This window comes from Somniosus microcephalus, chromosome 26, assembly GCF_052327205.1.
Source record: "Somniosus microcephalus isolate GS21.2 chromosome 26, FLI_Smic_1.0, whole genome shotgun sequence".
NCBI classification, from domain to species: domain Eukaryota; kingdom Metazoa; phylum Chordata; class Chondrichthyes; order Squaliformes; family Somniosidae; genus Somniosus; species Somniosus microcephalus.
The window spans coordinates 15,513,046-15,534,918 of NC_141012.1; the positions used below are offsets into that span (position 1 = coordinate 15,513,046).

General features: G+C 45.7%; 1 protein-coding gene across 4 annotated transcripts in view; it reads right to left on the reverse strand.

Annotated features, from left to right (window-relative positions):
- alg9 (ALG9 alpha-1,2-mannosyltransferase) overlaps positions 1-21,873 on the reverse strand; it is a 325,621-nt gene that overhangs the window by 151,842 nt on the left and 151,906 nt on the right. For all 4 annotated transcript variants that reach the window (XM_085967891.1, XM_085967889.1, XM_085967888.1 and 1 more), the window contains one exon: positions 7,446-7,576. In XM_085967891.1, the coding sequence (XP_085824017.1) occupies positions 7,446-7,576 (131 nt within the window). The remainder of the gene's footprint in view (positions 1-7,445; positions 7,577-21,873) is intronic.

The following is a 21,873-nucleotide window of genomic DNA, read 5'->3' on the forward strand; positions in this document are numbered from 1 at the left end:
TCAAACACTGACAATCTGTACTCCAAGTTAATTCCTTCCTCTCAGGCTGATTTAGAGATCTCTCCGGAACAGAAAGCAGAATGCTGCAACTTTTGACAGCTCGCGGCCATTCTGCTTTCTGTGCCGGTGAGATGAGGGACTCCCGAGACCTGAAGGAAGGAAGGCTGTAAAGGTAAGTAAAGGTAATTAAACTTCTTTAAACACTTTACACACACCAAACACACTTACCTCTGCACTCATGCACCCATCACTCACCTGAACATCGGACATCTCGAACCCTCCAAGCCCTTCAGCCCGACGGTCCGCCTCGCTAACTTGGCATGGTTTGGAGCCGTCAGGAATCCCACACTTCAGGGATAAAAATAGGGATTAGGCTAAAAACTGCCTGTTAACTACCTGTTAACAGGCAGTTAATTGGCACTAATCCCCTTCCCGTCTCGGGGAGGCGGGTCCCAGTGCGGGTCAGGTATCCACCTCCTTTGAAACTAGCATGGAGGCGGGTTGGGGTCGGGATGGGTTCGTGCCCCCCGATTTCGAGATTTTAACCCCCCACACGCCTCCAATCCCGCCTCCACGGCCCAATGAAAATCCTGCCCATAGAGTAGACGGACTCTCTGACTATGGTTACCAACCCTCCAGGATTGTCCTGGAGTTTCCAGGAATTAGGGATTAATCTCCTGGACACTGCTGTGAAAACCCCAGGGGATAAATCGTGTGGGCGCTACAGAAACTGTGTGCTTTCTTTATTTTCTTTTAAAAGGCTTTTCTTTTGTTAGTTGTAACAATATTGGAGATGAGATGGGGGGGAAAGAGGCTGTTTGACTGGGTGGGACGGTTGGTCATGTGATGAAATCTCCAGGAGTACGTCCAACCAGAGTTGGCAACCCTACTTTTGACAGACATGAAAATTGTGGCTAGACAAGTCCGCTTTAAAAATGATCAAAACAAAGCGGGGAGGGGGAGAACGACAGGTGAAGGTTGGCAGTCACATATGCTAAATACTAGTAAAAGAGGTCGGTTATGGGAGGCAGCCAAGTAAAGCACACAAAATATACCCACTGTGGCGTCAAGAGTCTCGTTGGGAAGGGGTTCCTTGGATGCCTCCAACCATCGGATGCTGGTGGCGGTAGCACCTAGGTTGGGTCAGTAAGTCTGGGTCTAGCGACAAGCAGCCTGAACCACCACAACCCCCCACCCCCAGTCTGCCCATGTAGGCTAGAGCAATTGTTTGTGACTACAGAGCGATGGGACATGCGTGAATCTCACACATGTGCAGCTAAACTTTGTTGCCGATTTTGCTCCCGAGTGTAAAGAAAGACTTGCATTTCTATAGCGCCTTTCACAACCTCAGGATGTCCCAAAGCGCTTTACAACCACAATGAAGTGCTTTTGAAGTGTAGTCACTGTTGTAAGGTAGGTAAAAGGACATATTCGACAGCAAGGGCACTGGATTCACTGGAAACAGTTTGGTAATGTAACCCGATTACAAGAGTACGAGAGGGTGCAATCAGTGAAATAAATTGAGAGTATCTTGCTGATAAACGAACCTTGCTGAAGTCCTGTGGATTTTCTTATCTGTAGAGCTGTGTGTGTGTGTGTGTGTGGGGGGGTTGGGGGGTTAAAAAAAAGGTTAGTTGTTAGAAATGTGCTAAATAAGTGCCAAGCAATTTATGACGCACATCCAGACTTTGTGTGATCCGGTGAGGGACTGCAAGAGCTAAGTAACGTCACCAGATAACGAAGTGAGGCGGATCTCAGGGCTCTGCTGCATCAAACACCTTCTGCCACATTAAACAGCTGTGCTGAAGTCGGAGCGTGACACAGATGGTTTTAGCTGACTGCACTGTCGTCAGGAACTGGAGCAAGACGCTGCTCTCAGCTATCTTGGAACCTGATGGCTCTGTGCTCCACCGAGACCGGATTATGAACTGCACTGCTTGCATTTACCTCTGAATACTAAATTGGTCTTCTCGAGGCGAGTTTAGTTTGGCAGCAGCTGGCCTAGGCAGATTGAAACCTTTTGAACTGTGAACGGGAAAACTTATAAAAGGTTCAAAATCACAAAAAGCAGAAATTTGAAAGACTACATGGAGCTCGCTTCTGATGAAGGGTTTCACCCAAACTTTTCTTTCTCTTACGAATGCTTGTGTCTTTTTCCCCCATTTTTTTTAATTTTTTTTTAAACCTGTTCTCAGGATGTGGACAATGCTGGCAAGGCCACATTCCAAGTTGCCCTGCAAGTATAGTTGTGGGGCTTCTAGTGATTGTTTGTACAGATTGCTAAGCCACTTCAGAAGGTATTATGGGCTGGATTTTACCTGCCGAGACGAGTTGGGGGCGGGACTGCTGCCTTCCGGATTCTAGTCACGTTCCCAGCGACGTCCGACGCACAGATGCTATTTTCCCCTGATTGGCCTCGTTAAGCCCGCCCTGCGGGCTTGCCAGCCAATTGAAGGAAAGCCGGTGTCAGATGACGCCAGTTGATGATGCTTCATCTGCCGGTTTTCTCAAAGGGACATGTACCATTTATTTTTGACAGGTGGTTTGTCAGTGTTTGACAGCATTAGGGTGCAGTCAAACACTGACAATCACTGTACAAAGGTGAGCCCTTGCATCCAGGCTCTCCAATGACTCTCTCCTTAGGATCAAACAGATGGCAGCTGCAGGTGAGGTTACAGAAGCGATCTGTCACTTCTCCCAATGAGGTGAGGTCACACAAACATTTTAAAGCTTGTCACCTACAGAAAAATCTAAACACATTAAAAATGACTTTCCCCAACATCTCCTTACCTCTGATACTCACCAGTGTCCCATTGGATCCTTCACACCACTTCTGCAGCTGTCATCTACACACAAACATTACAACAGACCCACAGCTCGCCTCACTTACCCTGGCGGGGTTCCCTGACGCTGGGAAGCCCGCAGCAGAAGTCTCAAAAAGGGAAAAACCCTCTTAACTGCCTGTTAATTACCTGTTAACAGGCAGTTAAGTGGCTATAATTCACTTCCCACCGCTAGGAGTCGGGTCCCTGCGCAAATCAGGGACTCGACTCCAGGGAAGATTGGTTGGAGGTGGGTTGAGAGCCCGCTCCCATTCTTTTTGACTTTGCCAACAGTCCCGCCTCCAAATGGCTGGCAAAATCCAGCCCAACGAGTCAGTAGTGAGTCACCAGATAGGGGTGGCAGGTTCCCTTTCCTGAATTAGTGAACTAAACAGAAGGTTTCTCACTAACGTTTTCTGGTAGCAGTTCCGACTTACTGAATTCAATTTCACAACTTGCTATGGTAGGATTTCAACTCTCAGTCTGAGTTGCTCGTCTACTACAATAACCATTGTACTATCACACCCTAATGAATTGCAAATCCGTCTTTTCCTGCCAAATTGTACACTTCCACCGAGAAATTCGTCTCGAGCGGTGGCACAACACAGGCGGTACTGGATCGGCCGCCCGTTGTACGCAGCGCTGGATATTCAGTTCCATTGCAGTCCTGGACTAGGAGCCAGTGTAGGTCAGCGAGCACAAGGGTGATGGGTGAACAGGGCTCGGTGCGAGTTATGATACGGGCAGCAGAATCTGGAGATTTACTGCACCGTCAGGAGCTGAGAGCTGGTCTAGATCCTCTCGTAAGATGTATGGCACTGGGGGAGTCTACCACCAGTCTCAGCTGTGGTCAGACACACACGCGGGAACACCAGGGAAAATGGACAGCAGGAAATATTTCAAAGAGACAGGTTTGTGCCCTCACACACACACAAAAACAGGATGCAAGGACATTCCTATGCTTTATTTTATCCTGTGAGAAATGTGTCAAACCCATCGATTTGTCAGATGTCAGTGATACACGGCTAATTGCAAAAATTCCTGTAAATAAAGCAGAAGCAGACAACCTGTTGGCAGACCAACAGGGATGCATGCCTTGGTGTTTTAGTGAAGCGCCTGCCTCAGAGGGGGGGCCTAGACTGCTGGCTGGAATGTTTCACTAAGGTCGAAAAAGTCACTCAATTTTCTCAAGGATGCACTTCCTGCTGGCTGAAGCCCAGCAGCAGATGTGGTGTGGCGGTCCCTGTTCAACGTTCTAGTAGCTGAGTGGGTACAAAGGGACTTCATTGGCGAGACTACAAGCAGAATAAATCTGCTGGCTTACACGTCACCCACTTAATTATTAATCCTGAAGTTTAGCATAAAACAGGAGTGCTGTCATCCGCTCCGGGGATACCAGCATTACAGCCCACAGCCCAACTCTACACGTCCATTTGCATTGACTAGCATCGATTTGTGGAAGCACTTGGCTAATCTTCTGATGCTGTTTGCCATGCATGACACCAAAAGAAATGGAAAGGCCATCAACGGAAAAAGCAAAGAAAAGGCAGAAGGTATTGGGGGAACAAGCATGCCGGATGAGAGAGCAGTCAAAATTCTGACAGGACTGGACAGACTAGATGCAGGAAGGATGTTCCCGATGGTCGGGGAGTCCAGAACCAGGGGTCACAGTCTAAGGATAAAGGGTATGCCATTTAGGACAGAAATGAGGAGGAATTTCTTCACCCAGAGAGTGGTGAACCTGTGGAATTCTCTACCACAGAAGGCAGTAGAGGTCAATTCATTAAATATATTCAAGAAGGAGTTGGATATATTTCTTAAGGCTAAAGGGATCAAGGGGTATGGGGAGAAAGCAGGGACTGGGTACTGAATTTGGATGATCAGCCATGATCACATTGAATGGCGGAGCAGGCTAGAGGGGCCGAATGGCCTACTCCTGCTCCTATCTTCTATGTTTCTATGTTGTGGGTTCAAGCTCCACTCGAGACTTGAGCAGAAATCTAGGCCGACACTCCAGTGTAGTACTGAGAGGTTGCTGCACTGTCGGAGGTGCCGTCTTTCGGATGAGACGTTAAACTGAGGCCCTCTCAGGTGGACATAAAAGATACATACCATGGCACTATTCATAGGGGAGTTAGAATCATAGAATAGTACAGCACGGAACGAGGTCATTTAGCCCACTGAGTCTGCGCCGGTAGGTTCTCCCAACATCCTGGCCAACATCACTAATAAACGGATTAAATACTCATTCATTGCATTCCTGTTTGTGGGAGCTTGCTGTGTGCAAATTGGCTGCCGCGTTTTCTACAGTACAACAGTGACTACACTTCAAAAAGTACTCCCACAAACAGGAATGCAATGAATGAGTATTTAACCTGTTTATTAGTGATATTGGCCAGGATACCGGGGAAAACCTGCCGGCACAGACTCAAATGGGCCGAATGGCCTCCTTCTGCGCTGTACTATTCTATGATTCTAACTCCCCTATGAATAGCACTTCAAAAAGTACTTTGTTGGCTGTAAAGCGCTTTGAAATATCCTACGGTTGTGAAAGGCGCTATATAAATGCAAGACTTTCTATCCGATACTGGTGGCGCAGCAGTAGAACCATCAGATCGGGAAAAAGATCAAGAGAATAAACAGGTCCAAGTCAACAAGGATATACTAGTACATTTGGGTCCCCAGCAGAGGTCAGTATACATACTTGTGTGCAGTGTGCATGTCTGCAGTATAATTTTAGGCATCTTTAGTCCTAACTGGATTTTAATTTCCCTTTAAAACAGATGAGAGTATTCGAGTTAAACCCTTTGCCATTGCAGTTTCCTAAAACTAGGCACACAGCAACTTAACAGGATTAAAGTTTACTGAAGAAATGCACCGCATCAGCATTATTATTTTTCATTCCGTCACTTCAAAATATGCATCGCTAATCAGTGGATTGTGGCTGTGCAGCCTGCAGGGGTTGCTGCACGGGCCGCTGCAAATTCTGGGACCGAGGTCTCAGGTCCCGGAGCAGCAGAGCAGTAAAGGTTCTGCTAATCCGGAATCTCAGGCTGCTGGTGCCTCCTTCTTGAGGTCAGGTTTGCTTAAAAGCATCTGCAGCTTTCTCCAGAGTTACCAGCTGCGGATCCAGCTTAGGCCCTTCACCCTTAACGCAATGGAGCTCATAATACACAGCCCAGGAGCCACTTGTAGCCAGCCCCTCCAAATATCGCTGAGCTGGGTTAGGGTTAGGGAGGCTTTGCGTCAGCTGTGTAACAGTGTCAGCCAGTGGCTCAGTGGGTAGCACCCTCGCCTCTGAGTCAGAAGGTTGTGAGTTCAAGTCACCACTCCAGAGACTTGAGTGACCAAATCCAGGCCGACACTCCAGTGCAGTGCTGAGGGAGCGCTGCACTGTCGGAGGTGCCGTCTTTCGGATGAGATGTTAAACTGAGGCCCCGTCTGTTCCCTCAGGTGGACGTAAGAGATCCCGTGGCGCTATTTCGAAGAAGAGCAGGGGAGTTATCCTCGGTGTCCTGGGCCAATATTTATCCCTCAACCAACATCACTAAAACAGATTATCTGGGTCATTATTACATTGCTGTTTGTGGGAGCTTGCTGTGCACAAAGTGGCTGCCGCGTTTCCTACATTACAACAGTGACTACACTTCAAAAAGTACTCCATTGGCTGTAAAGCGCTTTGAGATGTCCGGTGGCCGTGAAGGGTGCTATAGAAATGCAAGTCTTTCTTTCTTTACCCTCTCCCCTTGCTGTTCTCCTGCGTGACAAAGCAAGTGAATGTTAGACAGGGCCTCGGCTATTCCAGCAAAAGTGGGATCGCCAATCTCCAATACAACACCATTTAAAATCAAAAACTCACCACGTGAGACATGATGGGCGAGGCACTTTGCGGTGCCGTATGCTGCACTGATGCACTCCTGGGAGACAAGATGTTGTCAAGCCATTGTTGAGGCATATGCCCCCAACACAGCAAAAAGATGATTATTTTTGGCATGGCACCCTGTTGCAAAGTGCAGCAAAATATTCGTAGATTGAGAGAATACTCCATAGATATGTTTTTATAATACAGAAAGCAGACCTACTGGACAGTAAATTAGGGGCAATCACGTGGAAACCAATCAGGATCGTCAACTAGGAAGCGAGTCAAATCAATATTAACATAAATCTAAGTAACATAAATTTAATTGTGCGAACTCAGTGTTAGGCAACAAGAGTCAGAACTGGTTGGCAGGTATAAAAGTCCATCAAACGTACGACATACTTCCAACAATACAGACAGTAGATCTAAAAACAGGAGACTCGGAAAACACAATGTACTCTCATTGCTTTGTATCAGGATTATTGCTCAGAAACTGGCATTTTCACTGTCTCTGGGGCTTTTCATTCAAAACCTGCGATACTTGGCCAGCAGATTGCACAACATGTACAAGTGTAGTAAACCAGGCCAATAGTCACAGTGTGTCGTGTCAAATCACTTGCCCTACTTTTTGTAGCCTCAACTGTGCCATGAAGGAACAGCTGTGTGGAAACTGAAAATCATCATTTATTAGGGTTAAAGTTCTAGCCATTGGTAAGAAGCCCCTTAGCATAACTGTTTAGTTATTTAACAGAATACAAGCTCACCTCGTGACGTCTAAGAACGGTTTGTACGCTATCGTCATCCAATCTTCTTTGTTTGCAGAATATCTCGGCTCCCGTGGAGTCTCCGTCTCTCTATCGAGATCGACCAAGTAATGGCACTGTTTGATGTCAACCTGAGAAGATCAATTTAAAATACGTTGTAGTGGCGCTCAGAACATGGCGACGTTAAAGGATAGATTCAACTCTCCCGTGATTCTAGCACTGAGCCACGCTTGAAGGGAAGGCTGGAGTATCAGTGCTACAGTGCTTTACCTCCATCTCTGACCTTTCAAGTGCAAATGGAAGTTGAGTGTGTGGAAAATGTGGATGATTTTGCTTGTACAGGAAACTTTCGTTTAACCGGAGGTTAAATGTCCGGAAAGCTCTATCTACCGGCAAAATTCAGGAGCCGTTTCCTATAAGTTTTTTTACTTCTCGTTGCTTTTTTTTCCAGTCAGGCTCTGCAAGGTCTAGCTGAAGCTATTGCTTAGCTACAGAGATGCTTTTAAGCTGCGGCCGACTGTTTTGAAGCTGTTGCTAAGCAACAGGGTTTGTTGATTCACACGGAGCTCAAAAGCTCCGTATGTTTTAACATTAGCGCTGGTTTCTATGGCAGTTTTGATGGTACGGCACCAGCTCGGTCCCGTCAGTGCCGGATACCAGAAAGTTTCCTGTATATAGATACAAAAAATATTAAATTTACTGCTTTAAGCCCAATTCATTGCACCTTATTCAAAAAATATTAAATTAAAACTAATTAGCTATATCATAGCACGAGTAACATACTTAACTGAGTTAGAAGGTTGCTGGTTCAAGTCCCACTCCAGAACTTGCGCACGCAATCTAAACCGACTCTTCAGCACAGCACTAAGGGAGTGCTGCATTGACTGAGGTGCCATCTTTCGAATGGTACATTAAACCAAAGCCGACTGCCCATTTGTGGCTCGGTGACAAATTGTGCCCGATAACGCTCCTGTGTAGCGCCTTGGGACGTTTTATTACTTTAAAGGCGCTATATAAATGCAAGTTGTTGTTGTTGAGATAGTTGTCATGTATACAGTAAGGTAAGATCATGAAGTCAGATCAAAATCTGGGTTTCCACTTAACTATGTTCTGGGAGCAGCAAGAAATTTCACACAATTTTATCACATTGGACATCTTACTCGCCATTACTAATCTTAGAATAATTAAATAACTTGTTTGCTGATGGCAGTGAATTGGGGAGTATGGCAGTTGTGGCAAGGAGCGTGAAAGACTGAAGGAGGATATAGATAGGCTGCTAGGGTGGGCAAATAGATGGCAAATGCAGTTCAATGTTGAGAAATGCGAAGTAGTACATTTTGGAAGAATAGGGAAAAGAAGACCATCTTTAATAGTCGTACTTAATGGAGTGGAGAACTAGAGGGACCTTGTTGTGCAGAAACGCAGGTCCTTAAAAGGTGGCAGCATAAGTAGCTAAGATAATAAAAAGGCAAATGGAATCATTGGTATCGAGCAACATTGAATCCAGTAGCAAGGAGGTAATGTCCAACTTGTACTGGAATTTAATTTGGACATAGTTGAATATTATATATAGTTCTGGACTGCAAAGATATAAAACCAATGGAAAAGATGTAGCATAGTTTCAATAAGATGTTATGAAGAGACTTGAGAAGGTAGGGCATGTTTCAGTTGCATTGAGAAAGTTGTGAGACCTGAAGATTATGAAGGTTTAGGATAGGAGAAATAGTGATCGATTGCATATGCTGCTCGGTGACATGGTAAAGGGGCACAAATTTAAAATAATCACAAAACGATTTAAAGGGGAGGCAAGATAAACATCTTTGCACAGAGGATGGTTAGAACGTGGAATTCTCTGCCACAAACCATCGTCGAAGCAGAGTCCATAATTAATGTTACAAGGAAGATTGCAGAACTGCTTGAAAAATTGGAACATTAAAAGGTTTGAGGATTGAGCAGTAGAGTGAGATTGGACATGGGGGGAGAAATTCGGTATTGCCCCGTTCAGGGTGCAATTATTGGCCGGGCGTAAAGTTTAGCACCCGGTGCTAATTATTGCCTCCGACCGCAAACTTGGCTTCTATTGCCCCTGGAGGTGATTGGAGCGCTAAATCAGGCGCTACACACCTCTCTTAAGGTGCTAACGCCGAGGAGCGAGGCGCTACCTCAGAGCGCTGGTGGAGCTCATGTAATGTCAGTCAGCAATGGAACATAGACACACTGGCGCCGGCCAGTTCTTAAAGGGGAGGGTCGATCTTGCTCTCCATCCACACCTTGCTCATTGAAGCCTTGAGACCTGTACACCAAATCTGCTGGAAAGAACAATGGAGAGGCCCAGGGAAAGAGTTCAGAGTGCAGCTCCCACAGTCTCTTCTAAATTGATGCAAGTGAGATCAAATCAAAATGAACCTGCAAAGTGCTGCTCAGTACCCAAAACTCCTCAACACAGCGTTGAATATCTCCAGAAGTCTCTCTCTCTCTCAGAATGCGTGGTGCAAAAATGTCGCCCAAAAAAAAGGCAGGAACCGGTCACCTTTAAATAGCGCACCCCCAGTCCCTTCCCGACTGCAAAACGCTCCCCTCAACCTGTCGTTGCTAGCAGCAGGCAGTAAGGCAGGGGGCGCCACACGCTCAACTGACGCCATGATCTGCCGGCACAGGAGATCGTGGCGGTTGTGTTTAGCACCGCCGCAAAATGTCTGGTCAATTTCGCGAGCAGCGCAAACATCGCCGCGCCCGGGCGCTAGTTGCTTTGTGCCCCATTAGCGCCCTCTTAAGGCACTAATGGGAGGCGCAAACCAACCGAATTTTTCCCCCTAGGTGTCTCGTGCAGCAAAACGACAGCACAGACTTGATGGGCTGAATGGCCTGTTTCTGTGCTGTAACACTCTACGATTCTGTGTGTATGCTGGAAGGAGGAGGCTCAATGGCCTTTTCTCATTTTTTTTGGTAAGCGTCTAATGACATCCCTCCCCCTCAGGTGGCATTTCATCTTAGAAGTGATCATCAATGTCATTGACATCTTTTATTCCCTCCCGTCTGCCCAATTCTAAAGAGGGAGACTGAACTTCTCTTGTTTCTTTATTTTGAGTTTCCATGTTTGGCTCTGCTGGTGACTCCGCAAAGACACGGACAAGACTGGAATTCATCAGCTGGAGAACCATGGGAATGAACCCAGGTCCTCGCACTCTCTGTCACCTTGAAGTAAAGTGGATTCACGCTGCTTTACAGGTTAACGTTTTCTCCATTTATGCTGCACCAGACTTGTGGATAATGTAAAAGACATACAGTAACATAGAAACATAGAAAAATAGGAGCAGGAGTAGGCCATTCGGCCATTCGAGCCTGCTCACCATTCAATATGATCAAGGCTAATCCTCTATCTCAATACCATATTCCCGATCTCTCCCCATACCCCTTGATGCCTTTTGTGTCTAGAAATCTATCTCCTTCTTAAATATATTCAGTGACTTGGCCTCCACAGCCTTCTGTGGTAGAGAATTCCACAGGTTCACCACCCTCTGAGTGAAGAAATTTCTCCTCATCTCAGTCCTAAATGTCCTACCCCGTATCCTGAGACTGTGACCCCTCGTTCTCGACCCCCCCAGCCAGGGGAACCATCCTCCCTGCATACAGTCTGTCTAGCCCTGTCAGAATTTTATACGTTTCAATGAGATAAGGGTGATAATGTGGGTTGGTTTGTTAAGCAGATATTGGCAACCTCTACCTAGTGCCTTCAGGCCTGTGTTTACATGGTAATTAAGCCCCAGTTTTAACTTGAGGCGGGAGTCGTGCGGTTGGGGGCCGAGACGGAGGGCAAACGGCCTGGAGATCTGCAACGTGAAGTCTGGGAGATCTTAACTCCCGGAGCTTTATCTGCATAGGCCTGGTCAATCTACTGCCCGAAATTGGCTCAGCTAACAGAGAGTATCTGAACAACACAGGACATGAAAGTCTGGCCTGGTTTGTGTTGGCTCGGCTGGTCTCAGCCAAGGTTGCAGTAGTAGCCTGTGCTCCAGGCCTCAGCCTCAGGAATACCTCCACCCACCCCAGACTTTGCCGCGCTCCCAGTTACCGGATAACAGGGAAATAGCTTCACTCCATTCCTGCTTCAACTTAGGTCTTGTGTCACACTTCCAGCTTCCACGTCCACTTCAACAACAACTTATATTTATATAGCGCCTTTAACGTAGTAAAACGTCCCAAGGCGCTTCACAGGAGCGTTTTCAAACAAAATTTGACACCGAGCCACATAAGGAGATATAGGCACATAGGACAGATGACCAAAAAGCTTGGTCAAAGAGGTAGGTTTTAAGGAGCGTCTTAAAGGAGGAGAGGTAATGAGGCGGAGAGGTTTAGGGAGGGAATTCCAGAGCTTAGGGTCTTGGAAGCTATAGGCACGGCCGCCAATGATGGAGCGGTTAAAATCGGGGGATGCAAAAGGGGGCAGCATTGGAGGAGCGCAGAGATCTCGGAGGGTTGTAGGGCTGGAGGAGGTTACAGAGATACGGAGGGACGAGGCCATAAAGGGTGCGAGAGTTAGGACACGGGTAGCCGAGTTTTGGATGACTTCAAGTTTATGTAGGGTGGAATGTGGGAGGCCAGCCAGGAATGTGTTGGAATAGTCAAGTCTAGAGGTAACAAAGGCATGGATGAGGGTTTCAGCAGCGGATGAGCTGAGGCGGGGGTGGAGTTGGGCGCTGTTACGGAGATGGAAGTCGGCGGACTTAGTGATGGCGCAGATATGTGGGCGGAAGCTAATCTGGGGGGGAGGGGGTCAAATACGACACCAAGGTTGCAAACAGTCTGGTTCGGCCTCAGACAAATTCCAGGGAGAGGGATAGAGTCCGTGATGAGGGAACGGAGTTTGTGGCAGGGACCAAAGACAATGGCTTCCGCCACCCAATATTTAGTTGAAGAGACAGGGGGAGAAGGGAGGGCGAGACCCTCGTGAGGTGACCAGGTCAGAAATACTTCAACTAACTGCTCAACTCTCTGGTGCCATGTTGCATTCTTTGTCCAATTTATCTGCTGTCTCCTGTTCCATTGTGCAACACCATAACTTGCAATGATAAAGGAGGATATTCGCGGTGCAAAGAGGATCCTCGGGCTAAGTAATCATGAAAGAAGTTAAGCATAATGGTAAAAAGCTCTTTCAATATCATAATAGCAAAACAACAGTTAGGGAGAGAAACTAAAAAGAAAACAACTGAAATATTAAATAAAATTTTAAGACGTATTCACTACAGAGGAAATACTAATTTGCTACGAATGTCTGTAGCACACACAATTGTCCTAGGCTCGGGTATTTTGAAGTCAGCATGGCAGAAGCACTTGGATTTGAACTCACGTCTCTGGATCGTTAGCCCAGGCCTCTGGATGACTAGCCCAGTGACATTACCACTATGCTACCGCAACCACTGGACTGGAAGCAGGCAAACACTATCTATTTTTAAAAAGGATGACAAAACTGACCCGTTAGCCTTGTATAACAGGTAAAATAATAGAACCGAGGCTGGAGAAGTAATTGTATATTAACAGTTTAACAAGGAAAGGCAAGTATGGATTTGGCTGAAGATCCTGCTCGAGAAACTCCTGGACATCTTTGAGGACATTGCAAATAAAATGGAAGAAATAGCAGTCTTTTGATAAGGGTCCACATGACAGGCTTCCTCATAAACTAAAAGCCACAGAACCCCCAGGGTAGAACAAGGAAACTGGTTAAAAAAAAAAATAGGAAAACAAATACTTGGGATAGGTGTAATAATGTCACATGGGGAGGGAGGGGGCGTAGTGGGGAGGAAGAGGAAAATGTTGACTACAAGGGTCAGTGCTTGCTTTTAATCGACATAAATAACGTAGAGACAGAAATCTACTGTAAACTGGTCAAGCTGACCAAAAAATAGGGAAAGTAGTAGTAGACAGATAGGCAGTGAGTGAATCGCCAAAGGGTTTAGACTGGTTTGGGCACACGGCAAATGATATTTGGCGGTGATAACTAGGTCACAAGAAAGGGGAATATAAGAATACAATGAACAGAACTGAATTAGCACAGGAGATCTTAGAAAGGAGTCTGTGTGTAATAGTAAGCATCACATTTAATGTCCAGATAATGTGATGGAGCGATTGAAAAAGTCAAAAGAATGCATTTCAATGTTCAGGCTATACATGTCTAGAAATGATGCTATAGCCTCGCCATGCACACGAAGAATACGGATGTTAAGTTTTGGTCATGACACCAAAAAAAATACTTGTGTAGAGACCTACGTAAAAAGTACCAGACAACTTCGTACAGACAAAACTGCAAGATGGTTATATATATAAAAGTGTATTTAATAATACCCAGTAATGATACAAGCCATCAATTGCAACAGTATCTCCTTCCCTCTCTCTTCCTCTACCTCTTGCTACAGAACCTCCTGGGTTTTTCCTTCTTTACTCACCTTCCCCCTCCCCTTCCCTTCCCCAAGGGTGTGATGAGGCACGGCTCCAGTTTCCCATAACCAGTCCCTCAGGATCATTACACTTGCATCAAAAAGGTCACACAGAGGAGCAACAAGATTGATTCCAAGCGTAAAATGAGTGAGCTGTCAGGAAACACTGTGAAATATTTAGCTTTGGGCTCCAGAAGGAATGTCCTACTTATTTAAATCCCGTTTAAAATGTTATATATTTTGATGAGGTACCTCCTTTATAAATGGAAATCACTTAAAAAGTAAACTTAGGACAGATACCAGGAAAAATGTTTGGAATAATCTACCAAGCAAAGTCTAAGATTCCCAAAGCAATTAAAGGCCGTAAAGTGACAGGTAATGTACGAGAGGGATGAGCATCAATACATCAAATGGACTCTTCTCATCATTGACTGTTCTTATAACTGGACACTTGGATGTTCAGTGCACACTGAACTGCAAGGAGTGATAAAGCATTCAGCACAATAGGAGGAGGGGAGGGGGAGAAAGCTGGAAGCAAAAGGAGAGAGATAAACTGTTCTGGATTTTCCTCCTGTTCCCTGTTTATGTGGCAAGGCTCTTGCTGTGTGCAGGCCAGTGATTTTCAAACTGGGGTGCATCCATTCTGCCTGTATGTAAACTAGATGTTTCAGCACCAGAGAAAACCTACTCAGAAACGAGGGCCCGGATTTTCCGGGGCCTTTGACAGCGTACGCACAAAGTGTCCCGCAGGTTCCGGGTTTCCGTGTGCGCTGCGCAGGCGCGATAACCCGGAACTTGTCGGTCAGGTTTCAGCTCGACAGATGTACCGCATCCCCGGGAAATGGACATTCACGGGCGGAGAGTCGGGGGCGATTTGTCCAACTACTGCCCAGCGAATACCCACAAAACTCTTACGCCTGATAAAAGCAGGCGTAAGGTCTTCTTTTACCAGCGTAAGAGTTTATAAATAAATATTAAAATAATTATTTAAAAATAAAAAACCTTTAAAACTAGTTTAGTTTATTTTTAGCCCTTTAAAAAGTTTAAATTTATTATTCAAAAAAATAAATTTTTGTTTTAAATGTTTAATTTAATTGCATTTTAATTCATTTTGAACATGTAATGATTTATTTTTATTTAACTGGTGTGTAATTGTGTTTTTTAGGGGATTCCTATTCCTGCTTATGGGGATTCTGTATGTAAATGGGATCTCCATAAGCATAAAGGGGATCCCCCTTTCTGATTGGTTGGGCCAGCCCACGTGATCCCAGGGGCGATTCCGAACCGCATGCGCCCCCGGGATACGCGGGCCTTTATACGCAGGCCTACGTGTAGAGGCCCAGGAGCGCAAGTGTTCAAACCTCCGGGACCATCAGGTAGGTTCTGTTATAAGTCTCCTCATCATAAAGAAACTACCCATGAAATAACGCTGGACGGCCAGCTGGTGGCGCCGTCCAAGGAGTATAAATACTTGGGCGTGGGCCCAGCTTGCCCAGGGACATTTTGTAAGACAAGGAACTAGTGAAGTACAACTAGACCTCCATGTTCTGAAACAAGTTGATTAAAGCCTTGCTTTATACTCAAACCAAGTGCGTAGTGAGTTTTATTACGTCAGGTTTATACTTTTCTTGCAGTTTGGAGGCATTCGCCCGCGGGGAAGCCTCCGACCGCAAATTCAGGCCCAATATATTTCAAATCTTCAGTCTATGCTTTGATGCTGACTTTACACCACTTTCTAGTGGAGTAAATGACAGTGCAGAGCCCAAAATGGCAGATAACTTATTGGTGTTTAAGTTTGCTCAGACTGTTGAAAGAAAGGCATCGCTGATAACTTACAAGATGTATTAAATCTATCGACCAGTTGAACATGCATTGCTTTCTGAGACCTATTCAAAATGGTTAGCAAGACATGCTCCATTTACAGAGATCAAGAGTTAAGAAGATTTGGAGTGTCAGATTCTTATCAATTAAGCATTACCTGTACCAATACTCAACGCTTATGCTTCTAACTGGAATAATTGAAGGCATAAATTGACAGTTAACAATGTTTAAAGTCAATTCTCAGGTCACATTTGCGTAGGACACATCAATCGATCAGCTTCCCTACGTACCCCCAAACGTTAGGAGAACCAGACTTATTCTTTATCACTAATATAAAAACAGAAAATGCTGGAAATACTCAGCAGGTCAGGCAGCATCTGTAGAGAGAGAAACAGAGTTAACGTTTCAGGTCGATGACCCTTCGTCAGAACTTATTCTTGATCACCGTTGGCTTCCCAACAGTGGAGTCAACGGACCCATGCACTCATTAACCAACTGAAAGCGCACGTGCCTACTACAAGAGGAAAGGCTTGCAGGCTATTAATATTCAGGTGGTATACAGTCAGGGATATTATCACACATGTGTCTCCATGACAATTGTTTTAGCAATATCCAAGACTCTCTCCCCCCCCCACCCCATCCTATAGGTGCCACTCTAGTTGCATCTTCCGCACCCACATAGCCCCCTGCGGCCAGAGAATTCGGCATCTACTCGCCCACCACTGCAGCCATACCTGCCCCTCAGCCCAACACCCCCCCACCCCCCCCCAACAATCTCTGGTGCCAGCTTGGTCTTTATTCCAGTCAGCATCATTTATCACGCTTGCATTGGACACCTTTCCCTTTCAGTGCTGGCCAAGCAATCTGTGAAAGCAGAGCTGTGATTAACAGTGTAAATAACCATTGAAAGGAGCGGGTAATAGGCCCAGCTCCCATCACTAAGGGGCCAATCCGCTGTACAAAGAAAACACAAATTCCACCCTTTCTTCGGAGGTCCAGGCCACTTTCCTGGACCCCAACTGCGGAGCCCACTTTCACCCATCAGGATACGCCAGGTCCAGCCTGAAAGTGGGAATTCCCAGCAGTCTGTGTCCCTGGTTGCGACCCCTGACATTTTCCCTCTATGGGGCATGTGGGAACCTCCCGGAAAAGGCGCAACCGTAACTCACGCTGGATAGTGCATGCATGTGGCCCTCAGACATGGACATGAGCAAGCATGCTATGCTCTCCCCTGGGATGTACTTGAACTTTGGATTGCGGGTTCCCACCATTTTGATACTACAAATCAAGTGCACACAGGGATGTCTTGCTTGTTATGGGAATACATTTCCACTTTGAGAATTAAGCCTAGGTTTTCTAAGTGCATCACCAACCTTAACCTGCTTATTTCAATGGGTTGATGTCAGTGCAGCAATCAGACAACCTTGGCCTTAAGAATCAGGTGATTAACACCGGAATGTGTATGTAAACAAAGGTCAGAGGGAGACGCATTCTGTTGGGGAACCAAGTAAAACGCAAGAGTTCCTGCTTGTAAGTAAATCTGTTTAAAACCAGGGCAAACCTTGGCCTATTGATGAGATAGTGTGCCAACCAGAAACTCTTGACAGTGGCATCTCTTTTTATTTGTGTTTCATTGAATTAGAAAAAATATTGAATGCATCAGTTGAAGGTATTTCAAAAAAGGTTAGACAAAGATAAGACTTCCCTGAAGCTATGTTCTCTAAGGATTGTTGTAAATGGTTTTAGAAACCACAATTCTTTTGCATTATTTCCACGTGGTTACAATTCCACTGGCAGGCCTCCAAGAAACACAGCGAAGTTTAACAAATGAATTGGCCCCAATACAATCTCTGGTGCTGGCCTGGTCTTTATTCCAGTCAGCATCATTTGTCACGCTTGCATTGATCTCTTTGACACCTTTCCCTTTCAGTGCTGGTCAAGCAATCTGTGAAAGGAGAGGGTAATAGGCCCAGCTCCCATCACTAAAGGGAACGAGTGGGCCAAACTTAGTGCCATAGACTAACTGGCTCCAAAGAGGCTGCCTTGCTCAATTCGGGCCTAAAGCCGATTCCTGCTTGGTGCCAGCCTACATTTGTTTCCCCTCCCCGCCCCCCCAACACAGAATAAGTTGGCAGGAACTCAAAAGTCTTTGCATCCCAATAACTGGACCAGCTGAATGGCTGCGTAGCAGAGCTCCTGAATAACTATTTCCAGATTTGACATCCCATAAAACACGTTTTCAGGAGAGGAAAAAAAAGAAACAAAAACAGAAAATGCACAGGTACCTGAAACAGAAAGATGATGATCTGAACAGTTAACCTATTTTTATTTGTCAGGTGCTACCTGACCGGTTGTGCACTTCCAGCAATCTCTGGTTTTATTTTTAAGTAATATAATTTACGATTAAAAAAAGAAAAAGAACGACTTGCATTTCTACAGCGCCTTTTACGATCACCGGACGTCCTAAAGCGCTTTACAGCCAATGAAGTACTTTTTGAAGTGTAGTCGCTGTTGTAATGTAGGAAACGCAGCAGCCAATCTGCGCACAGCAAGCTCCCACAAACAGCAATGTGATAATGACCAGATAATCTGTTTTTTTTGTTATGTTGATTGAGGGATAAATATAACTCCCCTGCTCTTCTTCAAAATAGTATGATCTTTTACATCCAACCAAGAGGGCAGACGGGGCCTCGGTTTAACGTCTCATCCGAAAGACGGCACCTCTGACAGTGCAGCACTCCCTCAGCACTGCACTGGGAGTGTCAGCCTGGATTTTTGTGTTCCAGTCTCTGGAGTGGGATTTGAACCCACAATCTTCTGACTCAGAGGAGAGAGTGCTGCCCACTGAGCCACGGCTGACACCGTGATTAAGACAGCACTGCTACGGATAGTCCGTCTTAAAATAACCTGCTCCCACCAATACATATTTTACCAAAGTGAACTCATTCTCGTTCACAAGCATTCAGGTTCAAATTAAGTGGCTCCTGAATGACACGAACCTCAAATGCTTGCTGGTATAACAACAGTCATTGCGCTGCAAAAAAGTATTTCATTGTACAAAGCTCTTTGGGATGTTCTGATGCTGTAAGAAACAGAATGATTTCTTTCTAGTGATCAGCTGTTAGATACACTTTCTAATAGTTTTATAACAACAAACACTTGGCTTTATATAATGCCTTTTGATGTCGTAAAACATCCCAAGGCACTTCACAGGAACGTTACCAAATGAAATTTGACACCGAGTCACATCATGAGATATTAGGACAGATGACCAAATGCTTGATCAAAGAGACAGGTTTTTTAAGGAGCGTTTTAAAGGAGGAGAGGTAGAGAGGTGGAAAGGTTTAAGAAAGGAATTCCAGAGCTTAGGGTCTTGGTAGCTGAAGGTGCGGCCGCCAATGGTGGAGCGATTAAAATCGGGGATGCGCAAGACCCAACAACATTGGAAGTGCACGGCCTAACACCAACGAGGAAGTGTTTATGTTTAGATGGTCCTTTCAAATACCCATAAAGAAGCTGCCTTGAGGGGAAGTTGTCTGTTACAATGGTGGAGTTGTGCTTAATCTAGCCTACATCTTTCGGCTATAAAGAGCAATTCCTGTGAGGAAGTGCTCCAAATAAATATATTCTAAGGTCAGCTAGAGGCTAGTTGCAATTTACGCTGGGGAGTTTATCTACTGGTTGGTGTTGCTTACAAATCCTCATCTCCTTCTCTTGAGGAGTTGCTAGGTTATCAAATCCAGCAGAAACCAGAGGGGAAAAAGACTGGCTTACTTTATTTTTCTCAATTTAAAGAAAAAGTGCTCATTTGTGATATGTTGCTGTTTTATGAATGATGTTTGAGCCAATCAGAAACAAGCATGACATATACTTTGCATCAGTGACACATCCCAGAATTATTTTTTTGCCCCATCCTTAAATCAAGATTCCCACAACCATTTATAATCAACTACTGTACTAAATAATAGGGTAGCAAAATACTGCGGATGCTGGAAATCTGAAATAACAGAAAATGCTGGAAACGCTCAGCAGGTCAGGCTCACATGGTAGCTGTTAATTACGCTGCCATCATCATTCACACCTCATCTAGAGCCATCTTTTGTTTCTTAACTTGTCCCATTACCTCTCCTTTTGCCTTGCACCATCATCCCTTTTGTCAGTCAATCTCTCCTGCCTTCCACCCTATCACAGACCTTCCCCTTGTTCTTTCCTCCCCTCCTCCCTGCTTAAAAGTCTCTCTACTCTAACCTTTTCCAGTTCTGACAAAGGGTCCCCGAGTCGAAGCGTTGACTCTGTTTCTCTCTCTCCTCAATGCTGCCTGACCTGCTGAGTGTTTCCAGCATTTTCTGTTGTTATACTAAATAATAGGCACGGATTCAAAAACAGAAGTATCTGTAATCCTTCCCTGTAGTATTCTTTAGCAAAGTATAATGTATCGTTGTCAAACTTTCACACTGATGTACTTTGACAAGGTACAATAGTCATTGCAGTTACTGTGGCTTTTTTATTGAGTCAATCATAGTATAAAATGCAACCACATCATTGGCTGCAATTAAATAACTATTAAATGACTCCCAATCTGGTAATCTACTCTGTGGGAGAAGCTTCAGGGCAAGGATCATTTTCCACTCGGAACATAAAGATGCCAAGCTCGATTCAGAGGGTAATCTACTCACTTTCAGGGCTAAAGTATTGCAACCAAAGATCAGTTAAGGAAAAAGCCTCAAAGTAGCATTCTATACTTTAGTAATCGAGATACCAACTCATTCTCGTTGTTAAAACTGTACATTTTTAAACTGGCATGCAGGCTGCAACACTGCAGCCTCAGAATTTCAGCTAGAACCCAAATCGACATTCAAGCTTGGTCTCCCCCTATGGGGCAAAATTGGAGATTGAATTTGGAATAGAATCATAGGGGTAGATTTTCCTGAAGCTGTTGGGAAGGAGGCGGGACTACAACTTTCGGGTTTTAGTCCCGCCTACATCGACGTCCGGCCAATCCGCGTGATTTTCCCTTGATTGACCTTGTTGAGCCCGCCCAGCATGCCAATTAAGGGCCACCCGGCAACAGGTGACGTCACAGACGTCACAGACTGAAATTTCATCTGTCAAGAGTTCTTGACAGGAGGGTACCCGCCTCCTTTGAAACTTACGTGGAGGCGGGTTTTGGGCGGGCTGGTGTCGGGACCCCCGAATTCGGGATTTCCCCCCCAACACGCCTGAAACCCCGCCTGACGGCTCCAGGAAAATCGACCCCATAGAATCTTACAGCACAAAAGGCCATTCAGCCCATCAAGCCTGTGTCAGCTCTTTGAAAGAACCTATAAATACAAATTGCTTTCCAATTTAGTCCCACACCCCAGCTTTTTCCCCATAACCCTGAAAATTAGTCCCCTACAATGAACATGTCCAATTGTCTTTTGAAAGTTCCTTTGGAATCTCATTCCACCATCCTTTCAGGTAATGCGTTCCAGATCTTAACATGCGTGGGGGGAAAAAATTCTCCTTTCCCCTTCTGCCAATTATTTGGCTGAAGGGTGGTGGTGGTGTGTGTTGTGGGATGTGTGTGGGGTGTGTGTGTGGTGTGTGTGTTGTGTGTTGTGTGTGTGTGTTGTGGTGTGTGTGGGGTGTGTGTGGGGTGTGTGTGTGTGTGTTGTGTGTGTGGGGTGTGTGTGTTGTGTGTGTGTGTTGTGGTGTGTGTGGGGTGTGTGTGTGTTGTGGTGTGTGTGGGGTGTGTGTGTGTGGTGTGTGTGTTGTGTGTGTGTGTGGGGTGTGTGTGGGGTGTGTGTGGGGTGTGTGTGTGTGTGTGTGTGTTGTGTGTGTGGGGTGTGTGTGTGGTGTGTGTGTTGTGTGTGTGTGTTGTGGTGTGTGTGGGGTGTGTGTGTGTTGTGGTGTGTGTGGGGTGTGTGTGTGTGGTGTGTGTGTTGTGTGTGTGTGTGGTGTGTGTGTTGTGTGTGTGTGTGGGGTGTGTGTGGGGTGTGTGTGGGGTGTGTGTGTGTGTGTGTGTGTGTGTGTGTGTGTGTGTGTGTGTGTGTGTTGTGTGTGTGTGTTGTGTGTGTGTGTGTGGTGTGTATGTGTGGTGTGTGTGTGGGGTGTGTGTTGTGTGTGTGTGTTGTGTGTGTGTGTTGTGTGTGTGTGTGGGGTGTGTGTGGGGTGTGTGTGTGTGTGTGTGTGTG